Source organism: Elephantulus edwardii, unplaced genomic scaffold, assembly GCF_000299155.1.
Source record: "Elephantulus edwardii isolate Elephantulus edwardi_28Jun2011 unplaced genomic scaffold, EleEdw1.0 scaffold00274, whole genome shotgun sequence".
Classification (NCBI taxonomy): Eukaryota; Metazoa; Chordata; class Mammalia; order Macroscelidea; family Macroscelididae; genus Elephantulus; species Elephantulus edwardii.
Genome location: NW_006400024.1, coordinates 1,385,845 through 1,400,905, shown reverse-complemented (window position 1 = coordinate 1,400,905; position 15,061 = coordinate 1,385,845). Strand labels below are relative to the sequence as shown.

Genomic DNA, 15,061 nt, shown 5'->3' with positions numbered 1-15,061 from the left:
TTGTGGAGCAGAGCAAGCTGTAATTGTTAATAAATCAGTATTAAATGTAAAAAAAAAAGATGTTGTGGCATTGAAGAATATAACTGATGATGTCATGTGGATCAGAGGATGCCAGAAATACTTGTACTTCATTTTTTATGCAAAGACATTTAATTTGTGGTCATAACAAATTATGGCTGAAATTGAGAAGCAGTGGAATCCCAGAACACATAATTGTGCTCATGTTGCTGTTGATGGCCATGGAGTCGAGCACAACTCGGAGTGACTCTATGAACAAAAGACCTAATAACTTTCAAAGTTTCTCCAAGTTCATAGAGTTTCCATAGACATGTGGTTTAGGATGTAGATGCCACTCTTCTTGCAAACCTGTCCTACAACTGGGAGCTCCACAAAACACTGTCCATATTGGTAAACCATTATGGTATTGATACCCCAATGGCACAAGGTTTGACATCACAGTAAACCCGGATTATCTCAGTACAGCAAATTGACAAGGAGTGATGTACAAAGTAGAAGAATGTCCCTCCAAAAAAATAACACTAGTTTCACTTAAGTGTCATCAAGTTAAATAAGACTCAGAGAAATCCTATGAACAAAAACCCTGAACTCTGTTCTGTAATTAACATCATTTCTTTATGTTTCTAGAGTTTCCAAAGGCATCTGGTCCAGGAAATGAAAGCCACTCCTGCTTCCAAACCTGAATCAATCTGGAAGCTCCTCTAAACACTGGCCATGATGGGTAACCATCATGGGATTTCCCATTCCAAAGAAAGGTGACCCGATAGAGTGTGGAAATTATCAAACAATATCATTAATGTCATATGCAAGCAAGATTCTGCTGAAAACTATCTAAAAATGACTGGAGCAACATGTCAACATGCAACTACCAGACGAGCACTCTGGAATTAGAAGAGGTCATGGTATTAGGGATATTATAGCTAATGTCAGATGGATCTTGGTAAAAAACAAAGTGTTCCAGAAGAATGTCTATCTGTGCTTCATTGACTATGCAAAGGCTTTTGACTGTGTGGATCACAACAAACTGTGTATGCCTCTGAGAAGAATGGGAATCCCAGAACGTTTGATTGTGCTTATGCAAAAACTGTAATTTGATGAAGAGGCAGTTGTCAGAACAGGGCAAGGAGACTCTGCATAGTTCAAAATTGGGAAGAGGGTCTACCGGGGATGTATTCTGTCTCCATAACTTTTCAATCTGTATGCAGAACTGATCATCTGGGATGCTGGGCTGTAGGAGAAGGAATGTGGCATCAGGATTCGTGGAAGATTCATCAACAACCTACGCTATATAGATGACACAACCCTGCTCATTGAAACTGAGGAGGACCTGAAGCGCTTGCTGCAGAAGGTCAAGGACTGCAGTCTTCAATATGGATTGAAACTCAACATCAAGAAAACAAAGATTCTCACCATTGGGCCAAGTGGTAATATCAGTATGGATGGTAAAGAAATTGAGATAGTTAACAATTTTAGTTTGCTTGGATCCACAGTCAACACTCTTGGTACCAGCAGGCAGGAAATTGAGACATATTGCATCGGGAAATTCAGCTGTGAGGAACCTCTCAAGAGCACTGGAGAGCATGATATCAGGATGGAGACTAAGTGTGCCTGATTTGAACTATAGTCTTTGCAATTGCATGTTATGCATCAGAGAGCTGGACCGTGACTAGGGATGATAGAAAGAGAATTGATGCCTTTGAGCTGTGGTGCTGGAGAAGAGTGTTGAATATACCATGAACTGCTAGGGGAACAAACAGGTTTGTCCTGGAGAGGGTGAAGCTGGGCTACTACTTGGAGTCAGGGCTTCTCAAGCTTTGACTGACATACTTTGGGCATGTTGCAAAGAGGGACCAGTCCTTGGAGAGGGACATTATATTTGGGAGAGTGGAGGGACAGTGCAGGAGAGGAAGACCCTCGATAAGATGGATTGATTCAGTGATTGGGGTGGTGGGAGTAGGTGTGTCGGAAATAGTGAGGTTGGCACAGGATACAGCAGGGTTTAGGGCTGTTGTACATAGGGTCGCTATAAGTCGCAAATGACTTGATGGCACATAATAACAACGTGGCACAGTGGTTGGCAACTCCAAGTTATTCAGTACAGCAAATAGACTGTGTCACAACTGTGGCAACTGCTGTGCCACTTAAAGAAAGTTCATTCCCATATTATAAATTTGGCTAGAGCACCCTATGCCATTTTAAAGACACACCCCCAAATGCTGTTGACTCCGCTCCACTCTTGGGTCATCGTCACTAGGGCAAAAGTCCAGGCCGATGGACACCCCCTTGTGGAGGGAAGAAAACAATAACACAACCCAGCATCAAAGACTATAGCTTTCAATATTGATTGTAATACCAATAACGCAAGCCAATCACAGACTGAACACAAACCAAGACTTTCTTTAGTGACCCCCACTAGGATGTGAGAATCCAGACTGGAAGAGGGAGTCTCCAGGCCAGCTGCAGACTTCACCCATCACTACAGAAGTTTAAAGACATACCCAGCAAATGCTGCTGACTATTACTATATTATTATTCTTATATACTGTGCTCATATAAACCTTTAAATGGACTAAGAAGCAAGTGAGTGTTTTGTGTGGGTATTTTTTAAATTTAAAATATTTTTTTTTAAATTTTATACTGGTTTACTTGCAAAGTTTGTATACATTATTTTTCACACTAAATCTTTCCTGTTAACTTTACCGACGCTCCTTTCACCCATCAGACTGTGCTATGATTACCCCCCGCCATCCTCACCCTTCTGCTTTCCCCCTCCCCCCTTGGGGCCTCATACACAGCCTACAATAATGATCTTATACAATATTTGTTCTGACGGGACTGAGCTAGTTCACTTGGGATGATGCTCTCTAGTCCCTCCCAAGTTAAGTACTGATATACAAAATCATTGTTCCTGTGTGCTGCGTAGTATTCCATCATGTGAATGTACCATAATTTCTCAATCCATTTGATTGTGTTTGGACATTTGGGCAGTTTTCATGTTCTTGCGATGGTGAATAATGCTGCTATGAACACTGATGTACAAGTCTCCATTTGTGTCTCAGTTTTCATTCTCTGGGGGTATTTTCCAAGCAGTGGAATAGCTGAGCTATATGAAATTTTTATGTTCAACTTTCTGAGGAAATGCCAAACTGCCCTTAGAACATTGTACAGTTTAAATCGAGAGAGATGTGCAGACATCAAGGCTGCATCCTTTCTCCATACCTTTTTAACCGTATGCTAAGCAGATAATTTGAGACTCTGGTCTATATAAAGAAGAATGAGGCATCAGGATCGGAGGAAGATTCACCAACAAGCAGGGTTACGTAGATGACAAAAACTTGCTTACTCAGAATGAAGAAGGCGTGAGACACTCGCTGCAGAAGGTCAAAGACTGTTGTTATGTGCCACTGAGTCACCTGTGACCCACAGTGACCCTATGTACTCCAGCTCTGAACCCTGCCCTGTCTGGAGCCCACCCCATTGTCCCAGTTATTGTATCAATCCATCTCATCTGGGATCTTCTTCTCCTGCGCTGTCCCTCCACCCTTCTGAGCATGATGTCCTTCTTCAAGGATTGGTCCCTCCTGGCAACATGTCCAAAGTATGTGAGATGGAGCATCAAAATCCTTACCTCCAGGGAGAAACTTGGTTTCATCCTCTGCAAGACAGACCTGTTTGTTTTCTCAGTGGTCCATAATATGTGCAAGACTCTTCTCCAGCACCACAATACAAAGGCATCGATTCTTCTGTCACCCTCAGTCACTGTCCAGCTCTCTGATTCTTTGGCAATGATGGCCTGGCTCGGGCACACCTTAGTCTCCAGACTGACATTGTTGCTCCTTAGTACTCTGGAGAGGTCCCTGGCAGCAGACTTACCCAATGAAATTCCTCTTTTGATTTTCTGACTGCTGATGCCAAAAATGTTGATTGTAGAGCTGAGCAAGCTGTAATTGCTAACAACCTCAATCTCTTCTCCATCTATTATGGTGCTGCCAGTTGACCCAGTGGGGAGAACTTTGCCTTCTTATTGTTTAGCTTCAATCCATACTTGAAGACAACAGTCCTTCACCTTCCACAGCAAATGCTTCACGTCCTCTTCAGTTTCAGCAAGCAAGGTTGTATCATCTGCAAAGCACAGATTGTTGGCAAGTCTTCCTCCAATCCTGATGCCACACTCCTCTTCTTAAAATGCAGTCTCTTGAATGATCGGTTCTACATACAGATTGAAAATGGTATGGCGATAAGACATGGTATGTTCAATACTCTTCTCCAGCATCACAACTCAAAGTCATCAATTCGTCTTCTAGCAGCCTTAGTCATTGTCCAGCTCTCTAATGCACAGCAAGTAATTGTGAAGACCATGGCCTGGATCAGGCGCACCTTAGTCTCTGGACTGACATCATTGCTCTTCAGTACTCTGGAGAGGTCCCTTACAGCAGATATCTTCAATGCAATTCGCCTTTTGATTTCCTGACTGCTGGTGCCGACAGTGTTGATTGTGGAGCCAAGCAAGCTGAAGATGGTAGCAATCTCAATCTCATCTCTATATACCATGATGCTGTCAATAAGAAATATGCAAAGTTTCACTCCGTGTGTGTGTGTGTGTGTGTGTGTGTTTTCTCCAAAAGTGAGGGGCAACTGGACAATGGCTAACACAACCAAACAGGGAAAATCAAGCATTCAGGGTCCAAATGTAGGTTTGTCAGCCTTAGCTGGCAGGCCTGTGGACAAACCGTCACCCCTAGCCACGTGGCAGTGTCAAATTCCACTGTTTGCTTTTGATGACACGGAGAATCAGCAGACCTAAAAAATGCAAAGTCTGTCACCAGGACGCAAATTGCTACTGGAGTGTCTCTTTCTTATTTGACTGTTTTGAAGTGAAACAAAGACGTCACCACATAAATGATGCTCCCTGTCTTCTGGCTTCACTTCCTCCCTGGAGCGATGCTCCCGAAGCCTCGGGCTCAGGTGAACAAAGTCGGTGCTTTGGTCATCGAGGGTGCCCTGAAGTCCGTGGTTACCTGTGGTGGGGTCTGGTTGTTTTGGTTTTTTTTTTTTAAATATATAGCTAGCCAGTCTGGATTTTCCTTTTCAAAATGTTACAGTTTCTGTACCTTCTGCTGTTAGTGTCTCAGCTGCTTAGTGGGATCTTGGCCAATGCGGCCATCCTGGCTGGAGTCTGTGTGGACGTGGTGAAGAGGAGGAGATGGAATTCGCTGGATCTGCTCTTCTCCTGCCTGGCCAGCTCTCGCATTTTCTTGCAGGTGATAGTCTTCTATAATTGCTTGGTTCTAGTCTTCGTAGTAGGCCCTGGTGAAATAGAAAGGAATTTCCTTGTCTGTATATTCATCAGCGAGCTGAGCCTGTGGCTGGCCACGTGGCTGGGGGTCTTCTACTGCGTCAAGGTGGCCACGGTGGCCTGCCCGCTGTCCCTCTGGCTGAAGAGGAGGATCTCGGCGCTCGTGCCCTGGCTCATCCTGGTCTCCCTGCTCTTCGCAGCGCTCGATGCCATCGGCCACGACAGATACACGCGGGGGCTCTTGCAGGAGGCGCTGTTCTTCTACAGCTTGAAGAACAGCACGCGGCAGAGCATGGAGCTCACGACCGCCTTCGTCTTCCTCCTCACCGGCTTCTGCCTGCCGCTGCTCATCTTCCTCGGGGCTGCCCTGACCCTCGTCGTCTCCCTGGGGAGGCACATGAGACAGATGTGCAGGCTGGGGGGCGCCGGGGACCCCCCCAAGCACTCCCCGAGCGGTGCCCTTCTGTCCATCCTGTGCTTCCTCTTCCTCTTCGTCTTCCACTATGTGGTGGGCTTCCTGCTGTCCGCACGTGTTTTCCCGGTCGGCAGCACCGCTTTCCTGCTCTTCGTCTTCTTGGCGTCAACATACCCCTCAGCCCACTCGATCGTCCTAATCCTGGGCAGCTCTCAGTTGAAGCACAGCCTCCGACTGCTCCTCCTTCCCAGGACGTGGTGTCCATGAGTGCGGACCCGGGTCCAGCGCAGGAACCCGGGGCTGATGGTGACCGCGCCAGCCACACGTCCAGCCGGGAGAAGGGTCTGTCCACACACGCTGCTCCACCACTTCCTGCCAGTCCTCCTCCATGGTGGGAGTCCGCTCTGACTCCTGGTCACCCTGGTGTCAGTGTCACCAGGGCCATTCAGGTCCCTGTCACAGGAAGCCCCTCCTTAATTCCCCGTGTGGCACTGTGCGGTGTGAGGACCCCCAGGCGGGGTAAACTCTCCCTCCAGTCTTACACTGGGCAGTGCTTAGTTGTGGTCAGGATGGTGTTTTTTGGTTTTTTTTTTTTTAGTTAGTGACACTGTGTGTCACATACGTTGCACATGTTGTCAGAAGGAATCAGTCCCTGAAGAAGGTGAAGTCGACGGTCGGCGAGATGAAGACCACCGTTCACGCGGTGGGCAGACACAGTGGCCACAGCAGTCAGCTCAGCATGGCAGTGGGGGCGCAGAGGACTCAGGACGCAGTCCTGGTTCTGCTGTGGACAAGGTTGTTATGAATTAAAGCTGCCTCGTTGGGCATCTAACGACAACGACGAAAATAAAGACCTGGGTATCGATTTCCAAGGAGCTCTTGCCTCCAGTTCCCAAGCTGGGATCAATTCCCAAGTTGGAAGCAACAACTCTTTGGAAACCAATCCCCAGGTCTTTACTTTCGCTGCTGTTGTTAGGTGCCATCAGGTTGACTACATCGCATGGTGACCTTATGGACAACAGATCTGCACTGCGTCCTACCTTGTGCCATCCTCACAACCTCGGCTATCCTTAAACCCATGATGACAGTCACTGGGCAAATCCATCTCACCGAGGGTCTTCTGCTCTTCCTGTGACCCCCAACCTTTCCCAGCATGACGCCTTTTTCCAAAGACTGACCTGCACTTGACATCACGGCCAAAGTGTGAGGAATGAGGTTTCACCATCTCTACCTAAGGAGCAAACTGGAGGAGTGTCAGCCAGGATGGGCTTGTTCAGGTTTTTGGTGGTCTCTAGGACAGTTTGTATTCCTCTCCAACACCACAGTCCAAACGCATCAATTTTTCATCTTTCTCATCCAAGGAAACAAATGGGTCTGTCTTGCAGAAGGTGACCCCAGGTCTCTCCTTGGAGGCCAGGATTTTGAAGCTCTGTCTCACACACTTTGGCCATGTGGCCAGGAGAGACCAGTCCTTGGAGAAGGACATCATACTTGGAAGGATGGAAGAACAGAGCAGGAGAGGAAGAACCCGGATGAGCTGGATTGATACAGTGACTAGGACAGTGGGGGTTAGTGTGTCAGAATTAGTGAGACTGGCTCAGGGCAGGGCAGTCTTCAGACCTGCTGTACGGAAGGTCACTGTGGGTTTCAGGCAACTCAAAGGCATATAACAACAACAACAACAACAACAACAACATTTCTCAACCAACTTTCAGATTAATATGCTACAGTTGAAAATACCAAGGTTTGAATCAGATACACTTAGTCTTTAAACTGACATCTTTGTTCTTTAGTATTTTGGAGAGGTCTTCAATAACAGATGTGTGACATATTCTTTGGTTTCTTGACTGCTTTTATCCTGGTTGTTGACTGTGGATCCAAAGAAAATGTTATCAGTGACAATTCCAATCTTTTTCCTTCTACTGTGATTGCTTAAAAAAAAAATTCTCTAAGTCTACCTGAACTTTAAGATCCATGGAAAGCCACCACCATAGTGGCCTAGCTTATATCTGAGAGTGTCCCAGGAGCACGCAGGCTCCCAGCAGAATGGAAGGGCATGCGCTCAAGCTCTTGTCCACTCCTGTGTCTGCTGGAAATTCAGACAGCAGATGGTCATCAGAAGGGAGAGGAAAGCAACCGAGGCCAGTCTTCTCTCTCCTTGCCAAAAGCGTTCTCACCTGCTCCGTCAAGCTGAATCCCCCTCAGACACAGAGGGGGGCTCGTCAGGAGGATGCCATGATGCTGTGTCCCTCACACGCAGAGGAGGAGGGCTTGTCGGGACATACACTTTATTGAGCCCTCGCTGGGCTCACTGGGCAGACAGGAGCTTCTGCTCTTGGCTTCCGGCCCCTCCTCTGATGGCAGGGACTGTGACATTTTGCCCAGCACAAGCAGGTGGGTGGCTGGGGACACCACCATCTGCTTGAAGGCGCGGATGCAGTGTCTGACTGATGACTTTGGTTAATACGTGTACTTCCCACACAGCTTCAGAACTCTGCATTTCCAGACAAGTGAGTAAAGGCCGTTTCTGAGTGTGGCCAGAGCGTGCGGCTCACATCGGAGGAGGGGAAGCACAGCCAGGTGTGGATTTTCCCATTGCTAGTCATTTGAGTTCAGACCCAATCTAGGGAAGGTGGAGGGTAAAAGAGGGGGAGACTGTCAATGAGAGGATTGACACAGACACCGAAACAGTGGGTTCAAGTACAGCCAAGAGGAGGGGGCCACATGGTGGGACAAAATTCAGATCCATTATCCGTAGGGTCACTATGTGTCATATTTTACTTAAGGATACCTAACAAGAACAACAACCACCACCACCCTAGTAGTGTAGCTTTGCCTGCAATAAGCTAAGAGGCCACTTTGCCATTCAAGCGTCTAGAGCCCTGGATGTGGCCACTCTCTGGCTCCCCACAGTCTCCTGCATGGCCCTTCCGTTCTCCCTCTCACTTCCACTGCCCACTGGGTGGGAAGGTTGGTCGGGGTTCCTGAGCTCTGGGTAAAGGTCTAGGAAGAGTGGTGTTGACCTGGGGTCATTCTTCAGCTTTGGAAAGAGGTGTGAAGAGTCACTCTCATGTTCCCCTATCTCAAGTTCAGGACTGCTTGGTCCTCAAGTCCATGGTGTCCTTGTGGTGAGGGACAGTGGGAGCAATGTCACATACCCAGGGGGATGTTTGTAATGACGTAACACTCGTGTGGACATTTTCTCATAGAACACTCTGTTTTATTCCATGCAGCCCCTAGTGTATGGGAATTAAGGCAAAAATCTTGTAAGACAAATGGACAATTTTGTTATATGTGTTTTACCACATGTGCAAGTTAAAACTAAGAGGAAAGAAACCTGTTCCCTCAGGTGGGGTACAGTCTTCCACCGTAGGAATTAGTGAGAGTCAGGAAGGAGGCAGGCACACTCACGGCCACTCTAAACCATTTCCACAGCCAACACTCCAAGAACTGCATTTCTTCCTGAATGTCATCTACATAGCATGGGGACACATCACACTGAATGCTGATTGTTCAGTTTGGAAATCAAATGTATTCATCTCTTTGTTTCCCTAGAATTTACTTTATCAAGACCATCTAGTTCCTCTGGAATTGGGTTAATCTCTGCAGAACGAAGCATCTTTCTTAATCCTCAATAAGGGTTAAGAAGTCTCGTCTCCAGGAGTCTAGATTGGGATTGGAAGCTAGGGATCACATGTCCCATTTAGACTGTGGAGTTAGGACTTGTGAAAATGACCTTTGCCTTAGCCCCCTCTGAGGCTGTAGTCTCTAGCTGTCTCAATTGCAGGTGTGGGATTCACCACTGATAACATCTTCTCCATCAGTGGTGGGGCCAACATGACAGGGAGAGCTGGCCAGACTTAGAGAGATTGCTGTGAGGAATAGCATGACAGAGCCCTGGAGCCAGAGCCGGAGCCGGAAGAGCTGGCTTGAGGCAAGTCACTGCTATGAGACGAAGCTTGCTGGATGATTGTGGAAACCAGAGTTTTATTTGTGTTGCTGGACTGAACCTGGTCTTTCAATGTGTGATATTCTTTGTCTTTCCCTGCCGCCCACAACCTATTTGCTTAATAAACTCCACAGCTTTGTCAATGAATATCAGACTCTGTTGTTATTAGACACAGGTGAAGCCACGTGAGGGATTATGGCTTGCCAAGGGACAGGTTTTATGTTTGTTTTTATGTGCCATCGAGTCAACCAGGACTCATAGTGACCCTATGAACAAAGGCTCTGAACTTTGCCTATTTTGAGCCAATCTCACCATCTCTGACACACTTACCTACTGGATGGTATTGTTGGGGACAGTTCTCCTTTGTGAAATGAGTAAAGTCAGGCTTGGCCTTCAGTACATAATCCATGCTGTTATTGCTTCTCCTACAAGTGGCACGGTTCAGACCCAGTCCACACACTCCCTAAAGGACTCAAAGAATCCCAGGTGCTCCAGACACAGCTTCCATTCAAACTTTCAGACGAGAGGGCCAAAGTGGGCACTTACTGACAAAGGACCCAACAGTAACAGGTCACTCCCCTTCAGATGTGATCCAGGGAGCTAACCTACACTGGATGCCTAGGGATGGTGCTTAGAGACCCTCCCAGTGCCTAGCATCCCACTTGACAGCAAAGGACTGGTCTTTTAGGTTTCCCAGGTTCCCAGAGGGAGAAAAAGTGCCCTGGGGTGAAAGGTACCCAGAGTCCTACTTCATTGAAATACTCCAGAAGATGAGAGGTTGGGCTAGATGCTGGGATGAGTAGAGACTTTGGGGAATGAAGTGATGGGGTGAGAGAGCTTGACAGGTGGAAAGAACATGGATTTGGTGGGAGGGTAGGAGGTGGAAAGTATGACCTGAATTATGTGCCCCTTAAATACATGTTGGTACCCTAATGTGTCCTCAGATGCAGTCTCATTTGGGGGCAGGCTATTCTTCCTTCGGGTGCAGCCCTAACAGGAATGAATGAAATGAAATGAAGAGCAGTGTGGGCACAGGAGGAGGAGCGTGCTGGGGAAGAGACATGGTACCTGGGGTCACCCAGGAGTCCTGAGCAGAAGGCCAGAGAAGCCAAGGATTCCCCCCAGAACGAGCAGAAGGAGCCGGTCTCCTTAATTCAGACCTGCATCCCCTCCACAGTGAGAGCTGACATTCCCTTCCTTGAAGCCAACTGCTTGGAGTGATTCTGTTACAGCAGGATTGGTCCTCAGCCTGCAAACCCAGGAGTAATAAACAACGTGTCCTTCACTGATATGGGCTCAAGATGGGACATTGCAGGGGCAGATGAGAAGGCCTAACAGGGAGGCTTGGATGAACGCTGGAGCAATTCCAAAGGAGCAAGTCAAAGCAACAGCTGCTCAATCTAGAAAACGAGAAACGCCTCTTAAATTCCCCGAAGCTCCTGACAATCTAACAACAGCCTGAAAATAAAGAAGGACGGACAGTACTATGAGGACCCTGGGGATTGCTGTCCAGTGAGTGCCCTCGTTAGACTAAAGCTCACTCACCCCAGGGACACCAGAGTGCCCAGAACTAAGTAAGCCTCAGCCCTGCTGTGAGCCTAGGTTCTAGCCTAGGCAAAACCAGCCCAGCCCCCTGTTGTCAATTCCGGCTCCTAGTGGCCCTGTAGAAGACAGTGGAACTTCCTCATAGACTTTCCAAAGCTGTAATCTTTGCAGGAGGAGCTTGCCTATCCTTTACCCTCAGAGCATCTGGTGGATTTGAACCACATTCCTTTGGGATTGCAGTGCAGTTTCTTACTTCTAGGCCACTAGAACTTCCTTGGGAAAGTCTGCTGTTAGGGACCTTTCCAGGGTACTGAAGAGCAAGGATGTCACTCTGGAGACTAAGGTGCGCCTGATGCAGGCCATGGTCTTTACAATCACTTGCTATACATCAGAGAGCTGGACAATGACTAGGGAGGATAGAAGGAGAATTGATGACTTTGAGCGGTGGTGCTGGAGAAGAGTTTTTAATGTACTGCCAAGAAAACAAATGGGTTCATCCTTGAGAGGGTTAAACCAGGCTGCTCCTTGGAGGCAAGGATTTTAAAGCTTCATCTGACATACTTTGGATATGCTGCAAGGAGGGACTGATCCTTGGAGAGGGATGTCATGCTTGGGAGGGTGGAGGGGCAGCGCAGGAGGGAAGACCCTCTATGAGGTGGATTGATTCAGTGACTTGGGTACTTGAGGGGGTGTGTTAGAGACAGTGAGATTGGCACAGGACAGAGCAGGGTTTAGGGCTATCATACATAGGGTCACTATAAGTCACAAGTGACTCAACAGCACATAAAAACAACAACAGCAATTTTTGCTGCTTTATCTTGCTTGGATCCATAACCAAAACTCTTAGCACCAACAGTCAGCAAATCAAAAGATGAATTGCACTGGGAAAAATCTGCTGTCAAGGACCTCTCCAGACTGCTAAAGAGCAATGATGTCAGTCTAGAGACTAAGATGCGCCTGATCCAGGCGTGGTCTTCTCAATTACTTGCTAAGCATCTGAAAGCTGGACAATGACTAAGGATGACAGACAAAGTCAATGCCTTTGAGTTGTAATGCTGGAGAAAAGAATTGAACACACTGTGGATTGCCAAAAGGACCAACAGGCCTGTCCTGAAGAGTGTAAAATCAGGTCGTTTCTTGGAGACAATGTCTTTGAAACTCCAGCTCACATAGTTGGGACAAGTTGTCAGGAGGAGGGACCAGTCATTGGAGAAAGACATCATGCTCGGAAGGGTGGAGGTCAGCGCAGGAGATGGATTGACACAGCGACTGTGGCAGTACAATCACGTGGGTCAGAGGTGCTGGGGTTGGCTCAGGAAAGCGCAGGACTTAGAGCCCTTGTTCATAGAGTCATTATGAGTCGCAGGTGACTCAACAGCACCTCACAGCAACAACACAACACTCTTTACAGAGAAGGACTTCCTCATCTTTGTCCTGCCAATCAGGAGGTTGGTCTGAACGTCTACTCGCGTTGAGATGTCTAAGTGCCGCACCACCAGGGCCCCATTGTCCTGACTGCGTGCTTGTGCAAAACTGTGTCTGTAATGTTGGTCCTTGCACAGCTCTGGGAGCGACAGAGAGACAGGTACACAGCGCAGTTCAAGAGAGAGGAATCCGCAGTTCACCCAAAGTGACGCCGGCAGCTCATCAGGCGGCAGATGCCGAGGGCAGATGGCTCCCGTATCAAAGAAGAATCCCCGTGCGGGGAGGGAGAGGCCCGGGTTGTAAAGAGGGGCTCGCTGGGAACCGGTTTAGGGGTCCTATTAATAGCAACCACCTTCTTTCTGGTTCTTTAGCCAGCTCGTGACTGCAGACTGTCATCTGCAACTGTTCTGCAGAGAGGGGGTAAGTGCTGGAACACGGACGTCCGGGAGTCAGAAGCATGAATCTCTGGGGGACAGTCGGTGTGAGGGTAACTGGGGAGTCTGGTTCCCTGCCTGCTTGCTCTGCAAAGCTCCCAGCTCTCTCCATCTCCTCGCTGCCTTAGGTACCCCAAGCATCAGCTCTAACTCTGCAGGATTAACAGTGAACGGGTTTAAGCCGTGGTCTAGATGTTGGAATCGGGCTGGTGGCATCTGCAGCTACTTCATCGTTTCTTGGCTAAAAGCCAAGAGTTGGTGATTCGCTCCTGGAAATTGGAAACATACTCAAATCTGTGGAACGTGGGTCTCCTCTCCACCCCTCCCCTCCTCTTCTCTCTCTCTTTCTCCTCTCTCTCTTTCTCTCTCTCTCCTCTCTCTCTCTCTTTCTCTCTCTCTCCATCTCTCTCTCTCTCTCTCTCTCTCTCTCTCCATCTCTGTGGAGCTTATCCATTTAACTTGACACCTGCCCGAGTGTCTGAAAGCGCTGCGTCCATGGTCCTGAGGAAAAGATGCCACACAGTGAGGCTTCTGTTTTGAGGGGTAAGAGGCAGGATCGCAGATTTGGTTGTGGGCTGCCAATTGTTCCCCCTGCACGTTGGCTGGGGTGGAATCTGAACTGTCGGCATCTGGAAATAGGACTCCACAGCTTGATTGGACTCTACGCCTTTTGAATGACCCCAGAAGTAACCGAATTCCAGAACCTGGGGAAGCTGAGGCCCTTTGCGAGGTGGGCTGCTGGAGAATTAATATGCAACTAACAAAGGGAAATTTCATAACAAAATGTGTGCAGTGTCCTCGGACCATAAACCGGCACATTTGGGCAGCAGATGCTGCTGTGGCTGCGAATGACTAAAATCAGCGTGCCTTTCCACGAAGCCCGGTCAATTGACTTCGAGAAACATTGGCCAGTTACAGACTGTGAGCAGAAGGCTCCATTTCATGATAAATGCTCCCAGAAGCCTCAGCAGCCGTGTGCTGTCACCCCCGAGGTTCGTCAGCTGCAGACCCTGCCGCCGATGGAGGCAGGATGTTCTGACGCCACTGGCTGACGATGGTCTGTAAGAGAGAGGGACTGGAACAGTGGAGATTGTAAAACAAAGAGAATTTTTATAAACCTGCACTTATCATCCGTGGTGTGTGTGTGTGTGTAAATCATATTGTAAAAAACCCAAACAACACAAATGCATTGCAAGGGTTGGGATTCTGACTCCCAGCCGCCGTATACAGGATGGAGTCAGTGCCAGAACACTGAATCCATTCTCCAATGCTGTTACAGCGCAGACGCCACACTGGGAAACGTGTTCACTCACAGTTTGTTGTTGTGTGCCATTGAGTTGAAATCGACACATAGCTCACCCTCCTGCCGGTTTTTAGAACCAATTTCATTGCATGGGAAGAGATTGTCCATCCTTCGCGCACAGAACAGCTGGTGGATTCAAACTTCCTGCCATCAGGATTGCAGCGCAGCTCACCACTAGGCCACCAGAGCTCCTTTGCTCACGGTCTCAGAGGGTACAAGTCCAAGTTTAAGGTGCCAGTTCCAGGACAAGTCTTCTCCTGTCGGAACCTTCTGGAGGAAAGCCCTCGTCTCCTTCAGCATCTGCAGGGTCAGCATTATTTGAAGAACTCCATGTGCCTGGGCCCTTCCCTTCGTCCAGGCACTCTCCAACACAGAGCCTTCCCACACGGGGACCTTCCCACACGAGGCCTTCCCAGCATGGGGCCTTCCAACAAGGGGCCAAGAACTAACTGTCCTGAAGGAAGAAGTCTAAACTGCACTGAAGGCATTTGCAATAAATGAAGCCCCAGAAACTTCTGGAATACCAATTAAGGTGTTTTAAGAAACAGATGCAATCCTGGACATGCTTGCCAGTCTCTGTCAACAAATGTGGAAGGCTGATGCCTAGACACTGACTGGAAGAGATCCATATTTTTTTCATTTCCAAAAGAAGTCATCATTGTTATTGTTATGTGCC

At 48.0% G+C, this 15,061-nt stretch overlaps 1 protein-coding gene across 1 annotated transcript in view; it reads left to right on the top strand.

Moving 5' to 3' along the window:
- Window positions 1–4,959: 4,959 nt before the first annotated feature.
- LOC102860756 (taste receptor type 2 member 1-like) overlaps window positions 4,960–15,061 on the top strand; it is a 15,707-nt gene continuing 5,605 nt past the window's right edge. Inside the window, exons 1-3 of the mRNA XM_006900164.1 lie at window positions 4,960–5,041; window positions 5,143–5,855; window positions 5,981–6,120. Coding sequence (XP_006900226.1) covers window positions 4,960–5,041; window positions 5,143–5,855; window positions 5,981–6,120 — 935 coding nt within the window. The remainder of the gene's footprint in view (window positions 5,042–5,142; window positions 5,856–5,980; window positions 6,121–15,061) is intronic.